Source organism: Pelodiscus sinensis, chromosome 8 (genome assembly GCF_049634645.1).
Source record: "Pelodiscus sinensis isolate JC-2024 chromosome 8, ASM4963464v1, whole genome shotgun sequence".
NCBI lineage: Eukaryota > Metazoa > Chordata > Testudines > Trionychidae > Pelodiscus > Pelodiscus sinensis.
In genome coordinates this window covers 4,754,050-4,775,551 of record NC_134718.1, presented here as the reverse complement: position 1 = coordinate 4,775,551, position 21,502 = coordinate 4,754,050, and the positions used below count along the sequence as shown (strand labels likewise).

At 47.6% G+C, this 21,502-nt stretch overlaps 1 protein-coding gene across 3 annotated transcripts in view; it reads left to right on the top strand.

Annotated features, from left to right (window-relative positions):
- Positions 1 to 21,502, top strand: part of LOC102463015 (E3 ubiquitin-protein ligase MARCHF8) — a 160,117-nt gene that overhangs the window by 130,207 nt on the left and 8,408 nt on the right. Inside the window, exons 3-9 of one of the 3 annotated variants that reach the window (XM_075935711.1) lie at positions 2,849 to 2,998; positions 4,382 to 4,542; positions 5,053 to 5,229; positions 7,108 to 7,249; positions 8,114 to 8,301; positions 8,584 to 8,725; positions 9,942 to 10,694. In XM_075935711.1, coding sequence (XP_075791826.1) covers positions 2,849 to 2,998; positions 4,382 to 4,542; positions 5,053 to 5,229; positions 7,108 to 7,249; positions 8,114 to 8,301; positions 8,584 to 8,725; positions 9,942 to 10,123 — 1,142 coding nt within the window. In that variant the 3' untranslated portion in view covers positions 10,124 to 10,694. Of the gene's footprint in view, positions 1 to 892; positions 1,134 to 2,848; positions 2,999 to 4,381; positions 4,543 to 5,052; positions 5,230 to 7,107; positions 7,250 to 8,113; positions 8,302 to 8,583; positions 8,726 to 9,941; positions 10,695 to 19,887; positions 20,128 to 21,168; positions 21,332 to 21,502 lie in introns of those variants that run through there. The other 2 variants (XM_075935712.1, XM_006128746.4) reach the window with 2 other exon arrangements.

Sequence of the window (21,502 nt, the reverse complement as noted above, 5' to 3'; positions counted from 1 at the left end):
TCGCTGCACCCTGAGTGGGAGTTTTCAGAGAACTCTCCACACTGACTCCACTGTCTTTCTCTTCGGAGTGGCAAGACCCTGTCATTTCATAAGTGGAGCTGGGATTATGGTTTCCAGCGTGCATTACTGTGCATTGAGCAAAGGGCTTCTGGAAAGAAGATTGCCACTGTTCAATACATGGAGCAATACATTATATGCGGCACAGTCCGATGTTAATGAACAACGTCTACAGCAGTAGCTAACCGATATTTAGCTGAAGACGAAATCTGTAAATAAGCCTTAAGTAACTTTGTGGTTGGTAGATTCTCTGCCACAGATCTCTGACTCTCAGAAGGGACTTTTAGATACCCCTGCAAGAGGTTCTGGGGGGAGGGGCAGGAGGGAAGGGCAGCTTCTAGCCCTCCCCCAGGATAAAGACCCTGGTATTGGCAGCTTCTGCCCCTCCCTCTGGCAGTATCAAACACACTTAGCACCTGTCTCAGGCAGTGATGCTTTATGCTTCTCTCACTGGTACCTCAGGTAGGCCTAGGAGTGAGACCAGGGGCTAACCAAGTTCAGAGCAGGGCTGACAGGAGTGGGGGGCAGGTGTGCACCAGCCCCGTTTACCCCAGCTGTGTACCGTTCTCCAGCCTTAATCTATGCTTCAGTTGGCACCAGGTCTCCCAGGATACTTGCTGACAGAGGGCAATGACTTCATGGGCACTGAATTAATTTTTGTGCTGCATTAGGGAGAATACAAGGCGCAAACACAGTTCAATGGAGTTCATTCCTAGTTTGTCAGTATCTAGTAAACTTTGTTGGCCCTAGATAAACTTGTTGACTCAGAAGAATTGAGAGCCGCTATTGGCTATTTGCTTGCCACTGTCCCTTTTGCAGGCACAATATATAAAGTGTGGGCTCTGACGTATAAAATATTCCCCGGTCAGACCAAAGAGCTGTTGCTACTCGTGACAATGGAACCACTGGGAGCAACCACGGTGTTCCTGGTCATTTGTGTCTCTTGCCTTCTCTTCTTTTCAGTACGGAGGAAGACGTCTGGAAGTGGGAAGCTGCCGCCCGGTCCTGTGGCTTTTCCCCTCATAGGAAATGCCCTGCAGCTGAATTTGAGAAACATGCCTGACTCTGTACATAAGGTAAGGGCGTCTTCTCCATATCCACGGCTGCGGCTCAGATGGGTGCAAAGCAGAGCCCGGGGAAAGAGAGCCCTGGCGTTTCTGAGGATTACGCAACCGGTATTGAAGACCGAGGTTACGTCTACATTGCGCGTTCTTGAGCAAGAAGATATGCAAATGAGGTGTGGCAATTAATATCGCCACGCCTCATTTGCATACCTAATGAGCCGCCATTTTGTGCAAGGGGCTTTAGTGTGAGAAGGAGCAGTCTACAGTGCTCTTTCTTGGGCAAAAACCCCCTCTTGCGCAAGAGACGTTCTGCCGCTTACGTAGACATAGCCTGAATGTTTGATCCACAGAAAGATTGGTTGGGGAGAGTAAGGGTTAAATCAGGGGCTGTGGTGGTTGTGACCATGGTAACGGGGCATGGCCCAGTCGGACCTTGCTTCTATTGACTTGTTTTGATCCCTCCTTCCCTACTTGCTCAGGATAGCTGTAACTTTGAATGAATGTTCTATGTGTTAACAGTGCGATCTTCCTTACCCCCTAATCCATTCGCTTTTGCTCATCCCGTTGGGTCTTGCACATCCCAAGGGCAGCAATAAAGGGGACACCTAGAGCCCCATCTCAAGGCCTCGGGCTCTCTTTCCTGCCCCCTGCCAATACCTCACTGGGATGTGGGGAGGTGGGTCTGGCTGTCAGTCCCAGATGTCGGCAGCAGCTTCCGGTAAGGGTACCAATGTGGGACAAATGCTTACAGATTATATAGGTGAATATCCCTTTCACAGTGCCGCCCTTTCTTCTCGGCTGGTGCGGTGCTGCTTTCAGAGCTGGGCACAAGCCAGCAGCGGCTGCTGCTCTGCTGTGGCTTCAGAGTTGGATGGGGTCTATGCATTTGTGGGGGTGGCCATAAAAACCCCAGACACAAAAAAGGGGGCATGATGAGTGTGAGAACCACTGTCCTAGAGAAGTAAGTGTGGGGGATCGCAGCTCTAAATTTTTGACTTAGTCGCTTACTTCCCTTTTTAGGAGTAATGAGATCTGCTCACGCTCTTACCTGCTATAGTAAAAAGGGATTGGTTCTTTGTGTTACTTGTTTACAGATCAGTGCGAAGTATGGCCCGGTTTTCACACTAAGCTTTGGCACCGAGCGGGTTGTGATACTGTGTGGGCACAAGGCTGTGAAGGAAGCTCTAATAGATCAAGGGGAGGATTTCAGTGGAAGAGGAACATTCCCACTAGCAGACGTGCTGGCCAAAGGAACAGGAACGTGTCTAGGTGCTACGGCATGTCGCTCGGCTGTTCTCTGGTATGGAGATGATGATCGAGAAGACAGCTGGTCCTCCATTTAGTCCTGGTCTTTGAAGGAGTCTAACTTTAGACCCCTCTGTACGTCTCAGTGTATTTCTGATTTTTTACATGGTCCCGCTCTAGTTTCTGTGACCGTTTACGCTGTGCCAGAGAACAAAATGTGGCAATTGGGCATGACCACTAATGGGATTGTTTGCCAGTTCATAATTGCTATTAACAGCAAAGAGATCGAGGTGCAGGATTTTGTTGCAAATAAAAATCAGCGTCAGGTAGGATCTCTAGCAGAACATCAATGCAACCATGTCTGAGTTCATGCTGAATCTTTCAATGACCAATCTTTCCTTAGGTTAGAAAATTGGGGCAATTGAGTCTGTCCCTTTCCTCCCTCCCTTCCCCACCTCATTCCTGTCTCCTCCTGTTTCCAGGCATTATTTTCAGCAATGGGGAGCAGTGGAAGCAGCTTCGCCGATTTGCCCTCACCACCCTGAGAAATTTTGGGATGGGGAAGAAGAGCATTGAGATGCGAATCCAAGAGGAAGCCCATTTTCTAGTGGAAAGGCTAAGAAACACGCACGGTGGGGATTTGCTGAGTCAGCTAAAGACTTTTGTTTTTCTCTGTCTGGGATATTAACTTTGGTGCAGCCATCTTGTAACTCCAGCCATTAGTGGTACATAAGTCACCACGGGCTTTTCCTGTCCTCTCAGACCCTCCATCCACTAGGGGCCTTTTCTCTCCGCCCAAAACTCCCTGGCTGCCAGGGGGCTTTTATTCTTGTCCCCGCCTCCCCGCCCTCCGAATACACTGCTCTACAGCCAAAATGCTTCTAAAATAAATGTAGTCAAACTTTACTAATTCTGGGTCACTGAGAATGAAAATGATGCTTAAAATTGTTGATTGGCTCTAGTTTTCAAGATATGCTATTGGGTCAGTATATACGACCTTTGACTTGGGAATGGCAGAGGATAAGTGAGTTATAAAGGGAAGGGATCTCAATTTAAACCAGAAATGACTAAAATACATCTTTGACTGGGTCTATGAATAAATCTATGACTGGGTTTGGACAGTACTTGCTTTTTAGGCAAAACAATGAATGATGCAATCTGAAGCTGGTATTGCGTCATACATGATGGCTACGTCTACATTGGCCCCTTCTCCGGAAGAGGCATGTTAATTTCCAACTTCAGAATAGGGAAATCCACGGGGGATTTAAATATCCCCCGCGGGATTTAAATAAACATGGCCGCCGCTTTTTTTCCGGCTTGGGGAAAAGCCGGAAAAAAGCGTCTAGACTGGAGTGATCCTCCGGAATAAAGCCCTTTTCCGGAGGATCTCTTATTCCTACTTTGAAGTAGCAGTGGAATCTCCTGGCAGGTGATGTTAGGGTTTCCATGTTCCATGACCGTCAAAAGGATCTTGTCCCATTCTTCTTCATGGAAGGTGATCTTGTAGCCTGCAACAACATCGATGGTGTGATGGCAGCCCTCAACATCGTTCACGATCCAGATGAGTGGAGACTGTTCATTGATTCATCGAAGATGAGTCTTAAAGCTGTTTTGCTGCATAATGGCAATGTTTTGCCATCAATTCCAGTTGGTCATGCAGTCCATATGAAGGAAACCTATGACAAAATGAAACAATTTTGAGGTGCATAAACTGTGACCAACATCACTGGCAGCTTTGTGGTGATTTGAAGGTTGTTGCTCTCTTGCTTGGTCTGCAGACTGGATACACAAAGTACTGCTGCTTTCTCTGCGAATGGGATAGTCGTGCAAGAGATTCCCACTACATCAAGATATTTTATCTCTGAAGCAGATGACTTCTAAAAAATTGTAGACCAGTGATATTAGAGACCACCCTCTTGTCTTTGGGCCACAAGATTCAGAACTTCTCAGTAGCTGTGAGGCTGATGGTAAAAATACTGAATTAAAAACTGGACTCTGGTTTTCTTTTGCTCCAGGGCAGCCCTTTGACCCTACCATCTGCCTCACGCACACGGTCTCCAATGTCATCTGCTCCATCGTCTTTGGGGATCGGTTTGACTATGAAGATCAGAAATTTCTGACTTTAATTAATCTCGTAGAGGAAAACAATGACCTCGTGGGCTCTGCTCTGGTACAGGTGTGTTCAGGAGTTTCTTCTGCTCTTCTCCTTTGTAACCAGGGAAGGGAGAGAGATTTTTTTCTTTTACTGTTCATTTCCCTTAAATGATTGTTATCTCCGTTTCCCATAATGTTCCTGTCCCTTTCATTTCATAGCTACCCAGCACCTACATTGCAGAAAACCTCACAAAAGCACGACCCTGTGTAAATGATCTGCTGGCATAACTCAGTCAAAATCACTGGTCATCAAATCCACACCCTGCCCAAGCATGGGGATGTCTTTGTGTTGGAAGTAACAGTTTATTTGAATGGCTAAATCCAAACAAGGTTGCAGTTTATTGGAGGAAATACGTGTGTATGGAATAGAATGAGTCAGTGATGCTTGCAAAGTTCTTCAGGCTACTCTTGGGCATGAAGATAGCACAGAACTATTTTATTGTTGTGTCATCATTGAGTCAGTTGGGTAAACACAGTGATTATTTGTTGTGTCCAGATCAGTCAAGAGGTGTTTTTCCTTCCATCATTATAGGTGTACAATTTTTTCCCAACTTTCATGTCTTACCTTCCGGGCCCTCACAAGAAGATACTTAAAAATTCTCAGGAGTTCAATAGCTTTGTTCGAGAGAGAATTAAGATGCACAAGGAGTCTCTGGATCCCAGCTGCCCTCGGGACTTCATCGATGCATTCCTCATCAAAATGGAAGAGGTATGTGAGGGTAGTAGATGTGGGATGGACTCTGCCTATCCTGGGTATTTGTCTCTCTGAAAGAAGACCTGATTTGTGAACCTGGGATGTACGTTCTAATAGCCCCAGTCTGCTTATCTCGTTTTTGTGAGCGATGCTGGTGGGAGTACCCCAGTGGGAAAGACAGGCCAATACCTTGATCCATAGCTAACACCATTTCTTCCTTCTCTCATCGATCAGACGCTCCTTCTTTGTGATGTCACAAAGCCCTTGCAGCTGTTCGGTATGAATCATAGAATCCTGGAACACTAGGACTGGAAGGGACCTTGGGAGGCCATCGAGTCCAGTCCCCTGTCCCCACAGCAGGAATAAGCGGTATCTAGATCAGAGGTGGCCAACCTGTTACAGGCAAAGACCCAAAATATGTGCACATATTGCGCATGGAGCCTGGAGGGAGGAAAGTTGTAGAACCAAAAAAAAAAAAAAAAAGACTGCCCCAAGCCTCCAGCCGTATTTTGTCATTGAGGCTGCCCGTTTAAGAAATGCAGTTACAGGCTTTTTTTAGGTCACATTAGGCTCCTGCTGGCGACCACCATCTTGAAAAATCCATTTTGAATGGCTGCGCAAGATGGCTCCTCTGCCCCAATGAGCACAGGCAGCTGGGGGCCATTTTCAGAGGCACAGGGGTGGTTTCACAAGCCGCACTTTCAGGGGGGAAAGAGCCATGTGCGGCTTGCGAGTCATGGATTGGCCATGGCTGATATAGATCATCCCTGACAGGTGTCTGTCTAACCTGTTCTTAAATATCTCCAGGGATGGAGATTCCGCAATTCCCGTGGGCAATTTATTCCAGTGTTTGACCACCCTGACAGTTAATTAGGAAGTTTTTCCTAATGTCCAACCTAAAGTCTCCCTGGCTGCAATTTAAGCCCATTGCATCTTGCCCTGTCCTCAGAGGCCAAGGAGTGCAATTGTTCTTATTTTTTTAATTCAGCATAGACAAGTCTTAAAAGGACAGAGCACCCGCAAAGCAGATATTCAAAACACTTGGCCATGTGTAGATTGGCTCTGTATGGAATATAGCCCCATTCAAAGGATTTTTAGTAAGTGAGTGGACAGAGGCGCTTTTACTGCTGTGTTAGCATCCGTGGGATTAGCACAAGAAAGCAGTTGCAAATGGCAGCCTTTGGCCGCACCTACAGACCTAACTTACTACTACCAGCTTATTTAGAAACACGTTCTGCAAATCCCCCTGCAGTATTGTGCAACAGCAGCCTCTTGGGTGTTCCATCAGGGCATCCCTGGGTCAGCAGGTAGCCAGGCATTTGCATTTTCAGTGGGGATTTTGCTTCCTTTGGTCCATCAAACTGACTCTATTGGGCTCCCAGGATAAAAATGACTTAGAAATATTTGGTTTCCTCTCTAGTTCAAGGTTTTCCAGCCATTCGTGCTTCTAAGGTGAACAAAATAGGAAAGCAAAGGAAAGCAGCCAGAAGTGTAATGTGAACAGTTAGAAATACAGATGGAAACTAACTTGAAATCCTCCAGACATATGAGGGGTGGCCGTGTTAGTCTGTAACGGGAATAGGGTAAAAAACAAGGAGCACCTTAGAGATTAACAAAATATGTGGACGGTATCACGAGCTTTCGTGGGCACAGCTCAGTTCTTCAGATGAACCAGTTCTCCTCTCTTACAAAGACCACAGATTTCCCTTGCAATATGCCCCCAAAATCTGTGCTCACAGTGCTACTGGAATCGTCAGGGCTGGAGCCTGGTTTTGGTGAAGGATTTTCATAAAGATGCCAGATGGGTCACAGAGCAGGGAGAAGATGAGGGGTTGGGCCTGTGTGACAGACCCGCCCCCGATGATCAAACAACTCTAACAAAACTCTCTTCAGGAACGACAGAACAGCCAGTCGGTTTTTAACACTGATAACTTGGTAAGAAGCACAATAGATTTATTCCTGGCTGGATCAGGGACCACCAGCACCACCCTGAGACACGGATTGCTGCTGCTTCTGAAATACCCAGACGTAGAAGGTACCACCCAGAGAGACACACACCATTTTTAGATTTGGGGAAATGAGGGGATTGCAGGTCTCCAGGGATGTCAGACCCCTGGCCCTCTAGTCACCAGATCAAATCTAGCTTCGGCTGGAGGTGGTGCATCTCACTACAGTGTAGGCTGGTTACTGGATGACGGGAAAGGTGTGTGGGGATGGGTGTTTTAGTTCAGTGGGCGTGGGCAAGTGTCTGCATGGGAGAAGCACCATCACACCTGCCATTGTTCCACCTCCTCATAGGCGGTCTCAGCACCGGGCCTTCAGATTGAAGCGGGCCACCGTGACTGGATTCCTTGTCACCTCCCAGTCCGTGTTGAGGCTCACAGGCCAGGAAAAGTTGTCTGTGTATGTGTCTGCACTGCCGCTGGCCAGATGGTGCCTGGTTTGTGGGTAACAGGTATCCCCGGGCTCTCCGGCGAACACCATCCCCTCACACAAAGGCAAAGACGTTTCATGTTCGGATGTAATCCGTGCTAGAGATGTATTAAAACCCAGCTAACCCCAGTGCTAATTCTTACCTCACGGGCTGCCTCCGAGCTCATGTGGATGATTGTTTTTGCTGGGGTGAAATCTTAGGCCTCAATCCTTTGCTTAGCAGTTTATGTGGACTAGCGATATCATGACACTGTGCTCTGCGCATAACGAGGCATGGGCTGTATCACTGTGCCATAGGTACCTTGTTGGTCCTTTCTCCTAGATACCATGTACAGTAGTTTCTGGGTAATCCAAAACAGTTTTGCGATAGTCCCAATATTAGACCTGTGTATTTCTGGCAATGTGTCAGAAAGTATGAAAATCCTAGTCTTTAGCTTTATAGTGAACATCGTTAATTTGGATACAGAGAAAGTTCACGAAGAGATTGACCGTGTGATTGGCCGAAACCGAAGCCCCTGCATGGTGGACAGAAGCCAGATGCCCTACACGGATGCCGTGATCCATGAGATCCAGAGATTTGTTAACCTGGTCCCCTTCAGCGTCCCACACGCAGTGACCAAAGACGTTCGCTTCAGAGAATATGTCATCCCCAAGGTTTGTACTCAATGTTTCTCTGAAAAATCCAGATTTTCTATCTTTTCCCTTTTGAAGTATTCACAGTAGAAATGTTTGGAACGTGGCAGGTGGGTTTTTCACAATTACCAACATGGGATCGGAGTATTTCTACTTCTGGCTGAAGGCATGAACTTCCAGGGGATGCAAAAGGGAATGAAGGAAAGAGAAATGTGTTTGGCTGGCCAGCTCAGTGAATTGTGGAGACTTTTTCCTGTGGACTCTAGCCACTTACACTTTCTCTATATGTGCTTACTAAACCAGGGCACTACAGTAGTCCTATCTCTGCAATCAATCCTACATGACGGCAAGGAATTCCCAAACCCAGAGCAATTTAACCCAGGACATTTTTTGGATGAAAATGGTGCTTTTAAGAAGAGTGACTTCTTCATGCCTTTTTCTGCAGGTAAAATATTTATTTCAGATTCCAGACCATTCTTTCTTAGCTTTGTCTCGAATATACAAAGAGTCCTCAAATTGTAGTTTGCAGAGCATTTTCGGGCTATCCCTTAAGCATTGCCTCTTCTCGCAGCGTTTCTCTCTGCTCTGCCTGGCCACTTCATGTTATCCTCTGTCGGTGTCAGCTTGCTGTGGACAAATTGTGATTGAATGCGCACGCAAGTGTAAAAACGAAGGGATTACCATGCAACAGGGCAGAAGCTGGTAGAAATTATTAGGGGCTGCTTAGCATCTTCGTTTTACTCCAATCAATGAAGAACCCCTGTTATGCTATTAAAAAGCTTGGTATGATGGCTTCCTCCCTCCTATTACTCAATATGCCTGTTCATCCCTTCTTGTTATTTCTGCCTTGCACTTAAGAACCTACACGGAGAGGCTGAGGGAGCTGGGTCTATTTAGTCTGCAGAAGCGAAGAGTGAGGGGGATTTGATAGCAGTCTTCAACTTCCTGAAGGGAGGTTCCAAAGAGGCTGGAGAGAGGCTGTTCTTAGTGAGGGCAAATGGCAGAACAAGGAACAATGGTCTCAAGTTGCGGTGGGAAAAGTCCAGATTGGATATTAGGAAAAACTATTTCACTAGGAGGGTGGTGAAGCACTAAGATGGGTTCCCTAAGGAAGTAGTGGAGTCTCCATCCCTAACGGTGTTTAAGTCTCAGCTTGACAAAGCCCTGGCTGGGTTGATTTAAATGGGATTGGCCCTGCCTTGGGCATGGGGCTGCACTTGATGGTCTTCTAAGCTCTCTTCCAGCTCTGTGGTTCTATGATTCTAAGCATCCTCTGTAAACATATTAGCTGGCTTACAACCTGCATTCCTCAAATCCCATATCTTCCCACCTTTCTCCACATTCTGGTATTCAAAGGGCTATTTACAAGGAACTCAGCCTTTAAAATGGTCTATTAGTGACTTCTGAAGACCCCAAATGTTTTCATAGCTTCCTGAACTCTTAGAGACGGCCATTATCTTCCACGTTGTTACCATGAAATCGACTGGTCCGTAGTACCTTAGAGACTAACACAAAAAATAATATATATAGTATCATGAGCTTTTGTGGGCAAAACCCAACATGGGTCTCACAGTGCATCACACATCCTTTTGTAACAGTATTTAAAGTAGGTTGCAAAGAAAGATCTTCTGCATCTCTTCAGAATTCCTTTTTCCTTGTAGGGAAACGGATATGCGCGGGAGAGGGGCTGGCTCGGATGGAGCTGTTTTTGGTCCTGACAGTGATTTTGCAGAATTTTACCTTGAAACCTCTCATTGACCCCAAAGACATTGATGTAACTTCGATACCAAATTTTGTGATACTTGCACCAAAACCATACCGGCTCTGTGTTCTGCCTCGATAGAGACCGTGAAAAGCCACCTTAGTGTCCTAGACCAGTGCAGGAATCTGATTGTCTATGATCTTGGTCTCGTTAGCGCAGTGACATAAATGAATTCATTGTCTTAAACCAGCCAGATAAATAACCTGTTTTTTAAGCAACTGTGATTTAACAAAATTAAGTGCAATACCAAAAAATAACTACCTGTTTGACTCTGAAGGCATGTACCCAGCAGTGTTCTCAGACGGGCTCAGGTGTGACTGCTCTTGACATAAGCTGGATATGTTTTCAGTTCAGTTGTGATGCAGTTGGCAATGATGGAGACTTCTTTTGACAGCCACGAAAGCTGCTTTCTTTTACAAGGGTCTAGTTATGCTATCCAGCTCTTGAGCTCTGATCAGCCAATCAGAGCTAACCGTGGTGATGTAATGCCTGTGACTGGATGTTCTGCTGCGATGTGACGCGTTTCTGAAGCAGTGGGCTGACCTAGCATTCTCCTTCCCTTGTTGTTCATGTAATTTCAATGATGGTCTATTAAACTATTAACTATGACCTCTTAAATTTTCACTTAATAAAGATTTTTCTTACTCCTCCAGCTCACTCCCATGCTCTTTTGTGTTTATTCAGTTTACATCCTTATCACAGCTGTACTAGTCACTGCAGGTCAGGCACTTGATCAGGGTATGTCTAGACTGCTCGCAGCTTTTGAAAGAAGATATGGAAATTTGGCGCAAATTTGCATATCTTCTGATCCCGTTTTCGGAAGAGTTTTTTTCAGGAAAAAAAAGCAGTCTAGACATGGTTCTTTCAAAAAAAAAACCAAAAAAAAAACACCTTTTTTCAAAGAACCCTCATTTTTTTAGGAAGAAGGGTTGTTTTGAAAAGGGGTTTTTTCCCTAAAGAACCGCGTCTAGATGGTTTTGGTTTTTTTTTAAAAAAAACTTCCGAAAACGGGATGGGAAAAAGATTTTCAAATGTGCGTCAAAGTTTCATATCTTTCGAAAGCTGCGGGCAGTCTAGACGTGCCCTCAGCATCAAGTCATGGACCCTGCTGCCTCTGCGCACGGGGTACATTTCCCTCTCCCTGGCTTCATTCACAAAGTACCTGCTCTGCTCCTGTAAATCCCTTCGTAAAACCAACGCTTCCCTTTGCTCTGCCTCCTCAGTGATGAACCACCTCCTTGTGTGACATATCACACTGGTCACATGAAATCTCCCAGATAGCAGGAGCAGCTGTTGGAAAACAGGGCTTTATGGATCCTTCTGTCCTTAAAATCTATGACTGTCCATTTCCCCACTTTGGCTGATGTGGCTATCCGTGAGAGCTTGTAGTCTTTCTACTTTCTCTGGGAGTATGCCAGCTCTGAGAAGGAGAATTGTACAGCAGTATTCCCGGTAGGCTGACTGCTTGGGCAGCCACTCAGGGAACATTCAGGTGCCGCCCAGGGTGATCGGCAGAGTGTCTCCAGTTGCCCACTTCCGGCAGGGTGTTTTTCTATTGGCGGTGCCCATCTGCACATGCCTCAGTGCACATAACAAAATGTATTCCTCACATGAATGGAAAATATTAGAGGATACCTCATTGTACATCATTAGACAGTTCAAAGAGAAAAAGTGAACGCAACACAGGCTTTGTAGAATATCCACATTAGAACACATGGTGCTCTACAATTGTTGTAAAGCCTTAATTCAAATTTTTTCACAGACACTTCTTCGTTGAGCATTATAACCCTTCTATTTTTAACTCGGTAATCAAGTGGAGTTCCTATGGGCAGGCTGCAGCCTCTCATCTAGCATTAACAGCTTTGTGTATTATGTACCATTAGCTATAACAGTGTTTCGCAACCTTTTTTTAATAGACTACCCCTTTTAAATATATGTGTGTGTGTGTGTGTGTGTGTGTGTGTGTGTGTGTGTGTGTGTGTGTGTGTGTGTGTGTGAACCCCCAGTACCGACATTTTTCAGACACACACAATTATTTCTACCATTGTAACACATTTGTTTAAACACCTTAATGGTAGCTGGGCGGGCGATGAAATTTTGGGGTGTAAAAAGTATAAAAATAATAAAGCGCTGTAAACCTTTAAACAAAAATCCAGTTTTCTCCAAGTTTCAGTTGTGCTGATGTACCTCCCCCTCCCCTCCCGGACTTCTCCTGAGTACTCCGAAGGGTACTCGTGCCACTGGTAGAAAAACAATGAGCTATAATGTTACATTAACAGCAACAAAAGCTGGACTGGAAGGAGAATTTTCACTTCTGACACGATTTATGGTTCGGAGACATTTTCGCATCCTGAATTGGTCCAAAAAGCCAGACGTTCACCGAAATTGATGGATGCGACGTTTTATATTCTATATTCATTTTGGAAATACCACAAGGTTTCTCCAAAGTGCAATGTGCTCCCACGGCTTGTGAGCTCCCAGGAAAAGCTGGAAGGCAAAGGCACCCTGCAGCCTGGTTGCCACGGAGCCCTGGCCCTGGGAACCCTGCTTCTGCCACAGCCCTCCAAGCAGCCTGCGAAGGGGCTGGGAACGCTGGCTGCCAAGCTCCTTGCCAGGTGGGCTGCTAAGGTGCCAAAGACTCTGGAAGCTTTGGGCTACTAAGGAGTCTGGGAGCCCTGGCAGCTTACCAGTCAGTTTACGAGGAGCTGGGTGGTTGGGCGAGCTGGCAGGGAGCTTGGCAGAGGTGTCTCAATGGACAAGTTCCTGTGAAATGTTGATTAATTGGCTTTTTGTGACAGAATAGTGTTCAGCTGGAAGATTTCCAACCGGCTCCAGTTGATGTTCTGGAGTAGCGGCCCCACACAAGCCCTGAGCGGAGGACTATTAATTCTAGATGCTGCACCTGTGGGGGATCTAGGCATCGGTTGGTCACATGGAACCAGTGAGAAAGTAAAGGGGCTGCAGAGAGGAGATCTGTCATCTTTCCGAGGGAGGTAACTAGGAAATGGAGGGGTGGGGGGCAGGAATCCCTGACTTCTGCCCTGGACTGGGGAGTCTGGCGAAGCTTTGGGGGGTGGAGGGAGGCTGATGCAGCTACGGGACATGAAGGAAACTCTGCTGCTAAAGCCAGAGAAGGAGCAATGGGGTAGGAAGCTGGTTAAAGAGTGGCCAGCAGAGGGACCTCCGAACACACGTGTATACTCTGGATGTATAATGCAACCTCGCCTCGCGGTGTACTCTGCCGGTCCTTCCTGCACAAGCCACCGCCCACTGCACCAGTGCGCCACCCATGAGATGGCCTTTGGCCAATATCTTTGAAAACTCGTGGAGATCGGCAGAGACCCCGGATGATTGGAAAAAGGCAAACGTAGTGTCCATCTTTAAGAAAGGGAAGAAAGACAATCCAGGGAGCTACAGATCAGTCAGCCTTACCTCAGTCCCTGGAAAAATCCTGGAGGGGATCCTCAAGGCATCCATTTTGAAGCCCTGAAAAGAGGGGAAAGTGATTAGGAATAGTCAACCTGGATTCACCACGGGCAAGTCGTGCCTGATTAGCTTCTATGATGAGGTAACTGGCTCTGTGGATGTGGGAAAGTCAGTGGATGTGATATACCTTTAGCAAAGCTTTTGATACGGCCTCCCACAATAGTCTTGCTAGCAAGTTAAGGGAGTATGGATTGGATAAGTGGACTGTAAGATGGATAGAAAGCTGGTTATACTGTCGGGCCCAACAAGTAGTGATCAATGGCTCAATGTCTGATTGGTGGTCGGTTTCTAGACGCTGGGTTGCCGCCGGACCTATATGCACACACTCAGCCTTCACTAATTCCCCAACTGACAGCAGAAAATGTAGTGGGCCGGAGTGGAGGTCCAGTGACCACAAGGGGGAGCCACCCTTCTGTGAGGGCAACCCGCTTGCAGAGGAGCATTGCCGACAGATCTAGGAAAGTGATTATTCCCCTTTATTCGGCACTGGGGAGGCCTCATCTGGAGAATTGCATCCAATTCCAGGCCCCCAACTTAATTGCTCAAGTTCACTCAGTCACTTCCAGCTGCTGCACTTTGTTCCAGCAGGAGATGCCAGAACATGCCCGCCCCCGCCCTTTGGAGAGGCCAGGTGCTGTGCTGCTTCCTTTGCAGGTTCCTTCCCCTCCTCCCTGCTGGGCTTTGCTATCCCACCATCAGTGAGCACTGCCAGATACTTCAGAGGGAACAAGTAGAATGGGGCAATTTATTAGCTGATCCACCCAGTGTGGACCACTCTCGGTTTCAGGCACTAAAAGGTTTCAGAACACCAAGAACATGAGGTTGCGTCCCTGAGCATCATGGCTAATAGACAATGGTGGACCTATCCTCCAGGAACCCGTATACTTTATTTTTTTGAACGTGTCATCAGATGTCACCCATGTGGTGTGTTGACAGGTACCTCGGCTCTGTCAAATATTGATAATGTTCGGCTGTATGCATGTGTTCCCCGCATGCTCTGCCTTTGTCTACAGGCAAAGGTTGTCAAAAGTGAGAACTGTTTTTTCTGCCTCCCATTATCAACATTTCCTGGCCACATCTCCCTGGCAGACAGCTAGAGCAAAGTGTTGTGGGGAAGCATCCCATAGGGCAGTGTGGTGGGAAGGCAGAGCTGATTCCTGCACTTCTTAGGATTCCCTCATACCTCTGGGAGCTCTCCATGCTGAGGAATGAGAAAGCAGCACAGCCGTCTCTCCAGCCCTCCCCATGCAGCAGCCTCCTGCCTGCTACTGGGTTCCAAGCAGGGCACAGAACAGGAGCATTCCAATGATTTGCTCTTTGTTTGTTCCCCAAACAGAACAGATACTTTCCGGAGCTTTGAAGGGGAAGGGGCAGCAGAGATCAAAAAAACACTGACCATAACCATTGGGGCAGGAACAATGGCTCTTCATTGATAATACAATGAGGGGAAAAGACAAAAGTCTCTCGCAGGGCTGGAATTTTTTTGTCACCAAACCAGGGTGTTTTTCCCAGTAAAAGTCACATTGAAGTATAAATGACTTCACTATTTTGTCACCAAAATGTGCCAGAGTAGACAAACCCAAAGAAAAGCAAAGAGAGCAGAAGGCGAGTTTTGCTCACAGAAACTGGTAGGAACAGGGCTGATGACAGCAGTGAGGGAGGGGTTGGCCTTTGATGATGAGGGACACTGGGGGCTTCTCCCCCGCTCCTTTCTGAGAATGCGCTGGCTTCACTGACATAAGCCATAGGTGAAAGGTCAGGGTGGAATGCGGGACTCTTGGATAACCAAAAAATGAGGCTTACGCGGCTTTTCGAAAAAGGGGGGGTCCTGAAAAAACCGTGTCCCGACTACTTTTGAAAGTGAGATTGGAAATTCCCATGGAATTTGCATATCCTCTTTCGAAACTTCAGTGTAGTCTAGACGAGCCCTAAGTGTGATTTGAGGGTAGTGGGAGTGAGCTTCCCCCTCCCTCTCCTTCTAGAGCAGGTTAAAGCAATTAAAGTCATTTGTGCTCGTTACCTCGTGGTCCCAATCCTTGTTAGGCCAAGGTTAGTTGCACGCTTGCAACATTGATCATCTATCCATGGCTTAAATCCTGGAGAGGAACATGAAAAGGGATCATCATTACGCACACGAATCATGTTCTAGCAGGCACCACACCTCTGGGACATATTCAACCGCATGGGCAGAGAGAATGGGTCATTTCACCATAGTTTGGGCAACTTTACAGTGATTCCATATAGAATTAGTTGTCATACTCCATCATTGAGAACACAATGAGTAGTGGAGATGGGATATTAGTAAGAGTTCTAACACTGCTTATCTCGTTAACACAGCAGAACTGAGAGCTCCTATTGGCGAATTGCTTACACCCACTTTTGCTCTATAGAATATAAAATGGGAGACGACTGAAATACAAAGTAATCCATGTTAGCCCCGGGAGCCATTGCTACACCTGACAAAGGAACCGCTGGGAGCAACCACTGTTTTCCTGGTCATTTGTGTCTCTTGCCTTTTCTTCCTCTCCATGTGGAGAAAGACGCCTGGAAGTGGGAAGCTGCTGCCCGGTCCTGTTGCTTTTCCCTGTTGCAAGGGGATGTGGATTGAAACGGCTTTAAACACTAAGGAGCGGGGATCACCACATGGGAGTGTAAAGGGTTTGTTTATTCAGTTAAAACTGGGGAAGGAGGGAGGAGAATCTCACTCATACACTCAAAGACACTCACAGTCCCAGGCAGGATGACAAGGCGAGCAGAAGGCAGTTCATGTTGTTAGTTGACTCCTAAGCTGATCTGCTGGCCAGGCGATCCGAGCAGGGGGCGTTCTGGGAGGCTCCGCTTGATGGTCAACCCCCCGTGTCTCTGTCCCTCTTTCCTTTAAGGATCAGCCACATGCAGCTTGAGAGTCTCTGGCTTCTTGGGGCCGTGTGCACGCCCTGTGGGGGGCCGTGTGCACGCCCTGCGGGGGGGCCGTGTGCACAACCTGTGGGGAGCCGTGTGCCCGCCCTGCGGGGGGCCGTGTGCACTGTTGTTTACTCCTGCTGTTTACCTCAGAGTTTTCCCGCCTCTGGTGTCCACCTCAGTCATTCTTCTGCTCACTCAGGGAAGGGAGGGGGGTTAACAGATAACACTTCAACAGGTTAGGGAGCCGAATAACATCATTAACAGAAAGAGAACAACATCCATTTTAGCTCTCCCCTTACTCCTCCTTTGCCTCCAACATTCCCCTCATTGGGAACATGCTGCAGCTGAGCGAGAAGAGCTTGCCCCAGCATGTAGAGGAGGTGAGGGTGTTCTCTTGGTATCCGTTGCTGGGTTGGTAGCAGGCATTTAGCTCAGCCTAGCTCAAACCCAGCCTGCTGGCAGTGCCATGTCGGCTCAAATGCCCATCTTGCAGCTTCACAAAACAATCAGTCTTGGATTGCAGATGTAAATGGTTTGGGATAATCCACTGCTTGTGTGAGGGGTGAGTGTCTTGGTCAGAGGTAACCCAGAGTACCTCCACAGCGGCACTGCCCTGGGCACAAGCTGTCGTGGGCTTGCCTCAGAAGTCTAGCGTGTTATATAAGGAACTGGCATTTGTGGGCCTTCAGGTCTGTGTCTACCTCTGCCACAGACTCCAGGTGTGCCCTTGGGCATATCATGTAACCTCTCTCTGCCTTCATTTCCCATTCATAAATTTGCTCCAGTGACATTTGCCTTCATCACAATATGTAGATTAGGCAGAGACTGCAGCCCAGCATAGAACCAGCTGACATGACTAAATACATTCTGTCAGCATTTCTTTGGTGTTTGAAGGGTCATTTTTACATAGTGCTCAAAATTTCTATTAAAACCGCCCATGTTAATGCAGGTGCCTGTTATAATTGTAACAGACCGAATTATGCTGGGAATACACAGAACAGAGACGGACACACACATCGATAGGGAAACAAGTTTAAAATACATGAGTTTAACAACATGATGCACTGAAACGTCAGGCCGTCCCAGACCTCCGAGGCATGTAGGTGCCAAACTCTCACTTAAATCAGTGAAGTGAAGCTCCTAAATACCCTAGAGAATTGTGGCTGAAATGGCCAAGTCTGGGCAGTGATCAGTGGTCAGAATTGGGTAGTATTAGCTGAGTGGCAGGAAAGTGCTTGTGTCATTTGATCTTCTCCCCCCCCATTCTTACCCTGTAAGAAGTGGATTTAAGTTCAAACACACGTTGACCTTTTTGTTTTGTTACAGCTCAGTAGAACATACGGCCCGATGTTCACGTTATACTTGGGCTCCGAGCGGGTTGTGGTACTGTATGGATATGAGATTGTGAGGGAAGCTCTGGTCAGTTTCGGGGATGAGTTCAGTGGAAGAGGAAGAATGCCACTATTTGGAAAAGCTACCAATGAAAGAGGTACATGTAAAGTAACTTCAGCATATAGGACTGATATTCTTTGTATGATGAGAACACAGTTAAGAAAACAAAGCGGCAAGAGCCAGAGTTTCATTAATAAGAAGTAAAAATTGGATAAATACACCTGGAAAGAGCTCATTCCGCATCGCACCACTTGATCTCGGGCATGAATGGGTCCTGGTGTAATCCACACACCTAGTGGGTGTAGTTCACTGTCCCATGTAGTGGTACTTAGTCAGAGAGAAGATTTACAGTGAAAGAGAAGGAGTGAATTCTACAGCCTATGTCGAGGCCCAGCTGGCTGCATAACGTCTACACTCCACAGGTCCCAGGTCCAAATCTGCCTGCAGGTGGTTTTGCTAGTATCTCACTGTAGGTTTCTGAGAGGCAATGGCAGGGCCAATGTATGGATTATAGTCAGGAGAGCAGAGCTGGGGAGGCAGAGAAAGTCAGAACAAACCGTGAATTCCTCTGCTCTTCCTCCCCTGTCCTCACCACATAGGCATAGCCCATGAGCAGGGGTGGATGGTTTTCATTATTGTTGTATTTGGGGCTGTGATGTAGTGTCAGTAACTTGCTGGTTGCTATGCTTGGGCTATGCCCTTACTGGCTTCTATCTGTAAGCACTGCTCAGCGGCCGGGGGGGGGGGGGCAGGCTCCTTGAGGGCCCCCATGACAGTGACCGAACCGGTCCTACCAGTTAAGAGAAGGGACGGAACAAAGGAAGTGAGTTATGGGGGAAGGAGAAGTCTTGGGCTGGAACCATGAAGGAGACAGACTAAGCAGGGGGCTGTAATCTAAGGGCTCAGGCACCCCATCTTACGGGGGCCAAGGCATCCTGGCCCAGACTCCTGGAGCCACATCACATCTATGCTGTGTTGTATCCTGGAGAAGCAATAAACCCTTTCTGTTCTACTGTCTGGCGGAGTCTGTTCTTGCTGCTACGGGGCTGCCGTATCGGAGGAACCCCGACATATCGTCACAGGGGCTCTCAATGGTTAAGGCTTTTTACTAGTGAGAGAGAAGTAAATACGGAACTGCCAAGATGCCCGTTTTGGGAAGTCTTTTAGTTGACCTATACATGAAGTGAGCTGTAGTTATATGAGAATCCAGGTGACTGGGCAAAAACAGCCTCCAGCACAGTGACGTGATTACCCAGAAGAAAATACACTTGCAAGGGATGCTATTCAGATGGCCAAAGCAAGCACGGCCAGGCTGGGAAACACTAGAATAAAGATGCCCTGTGAACATGTGCAGCTCTCGGAGGTAATGAGTAAGTGAGAGCAGCAAGAGCTCGTCATCTCACATGCAGTAACCAGGACCAGCCAGGCACAGGTGCAGGCCTCATGATGACGAATCTTTGCAGCATTTAGCTGCCAAAGTCTTAGGAAGTCTCTATTGTGGGAAATGTGATTTTTTTCGGGGGTGGAAGTTTAAGGGGTTCTTTTAGCCCTCCAACAGGATAAAGACCCTAGCAGTGGTAGCTTCTGCCCCTCCCTCTGGCAGTACCAGATGCACTTAGCACCTGTCTAAGCAGTGATGCTTTAGCCTTCTCACACTGGTACCTCAGGTGGGTCAGTGGGTCTGGGACGGGGACCAGGGGCTAACCAAGTTCAGAGCAGGGCTGACAAGTACATGGGGGGCGGGTGCACACCAGTCCAGTTCATCCCAGCTGTGTACCGTTCTCCAGCCTTAATCTATGCTTCGGTTGGCACCAGGTGTCCCAGGATGTGTGCTGACAGAGGGCGATGACTTGGTGGGCACTGAACGTTTCCCATGATGATTAATTTTTGTGCTGCATTAGGGAGAATACAAGGTGCAAACACAGTTCAATGGAGTTCATTCCTAGTTTGTCAGTATCTAGTAAAACTTGGCCCTAGATAAACTTGTTGACTCAGAAGAATTGAGAGCCACTATTGGCTAATTGTTTGCCACTGTCCATTTTGCAGGCACAATATATAAAGTGTGGGCTCTGACGTATAAAATATTCCCCGGTCAGACCCTAGAGCTGTTGCTACTCGTGACAATGGAACCGCTGGGAGCAACCACGGTGTTCCTGGTCATTTGTGTCTCTTGCCTTCTCTTCTTTTCAGTACGGAGGAAGACGTCTGGAAGTGGGAAGCTGCCGCCCGGCCCTGTGGCTTTTCCCCTCATAGGAAATGCCCTGCAGCTGAATTTGAGGAACTTGCCTGACTCTATACATAAGGTAAGGGTGTCTTCTCCATATCCACGGCTCTGGCTAAGATGGGCGCTAAGGAAGCCTGGGGAAAGAAAGCGCTGACATTTCTGGGGATTGCGCAACTCGTATTGAAGACCGAGGTTACGTCTACATTGCAAATTCTTGTGCAAGAAGATATGCAAATGAGGCACTGTGATGAATATCGCTACACCTCATTTGCATACCTAATGAGCCGCCATTTTTTCTCAGCAGGCTTTTGCGCAAGAAGGAGCAGTCTACACTGCTCCTTGTGCAAAAACCCACTCTTGCGCAAGAGACATTCTGCTGTTTATGTAGACGTAGCCTAAATGTTCGATCCACAGAAAGATTGGTTGGGCAGAGTAAGAGTTAAATCAGGGGCCAGGAGAGGGGGGCATTAAAACCGGCTGTCCCACAGCCCAGGTGAATGCCATCCCCACTAAGCAATGTCAGGGGGGGTTGTTTGGGGGAGTTAAAACTCTGGCTGTCAGTCCTAGCTGGGGCTCATGCAGAAAGGCCATGCACACCCCAAAGGCAGCAATAAAGGGGACAGCTAGAGCCCCATCACCAGGCCTCGGGCTCTCTTTCCTGCCCCCTGCCAATACCGCACTGGGATGTGGGGGTCTGGGTCTGGCTGTCAGCCCCAGGTGTCGGCAGCAGCTGCCGGTAAGGGTACCAATATGGGTCAAACGCTTACAGACTATATCGATGAAAATCCCTGTCACAGTGCCGCCCTTTCTTCTCGGTCGGTGCGGCGCTGCTTTCAGAGCTGGGCACAAGCCAGCAGCGGCTACTGCTCTGCTGTGGCTTCAGAGTTGGATGGGGTCTACGCATTTATGGGGGTGGCCATAAAAACCCCAGACACAAAGAAAGGGGGCATGGTGTGTGTCTGATAACCACTGGCCTAGAGAGGTAAGTGTGGGGGATCGCAGATCTATATTTTGGACTTAGTTGCTTACTTCCCTTTTTAGGAGTAATGAGATCTGCTCACGTTCTTACCTACATGGCTATAGTAAAAACGGATTGGTTCTTTGTGTTACTTGTTTACAGATCAGTGCGAAGTACGGCCCTGTTTTCACACTAAGCTTTGGCTCGGAGCGGATTGTGATACTGTGTGGGCATGAGGCTGTGAAGGAAGCTCTAATAGATCAAGGGGAGGATTTCAGTGGAAGAGGAAAACTGCCACTAGCAGACGTGGTGATCAAAGGAACAGGTACGTGTCTAGGTGCTGCGGCATGTCGCTCGGCTGTTCTCTGGTATGGAGATGATGATCGAGAAGACAGCTGGTCCTCCATTTAGTCCTGGTCTTTGAAGGAGTCTAACTTTAGACCCCTCTGTACGTCTCAGTGTATTTCTGATTTTTTACATGGTCCCGCTCTAGTTA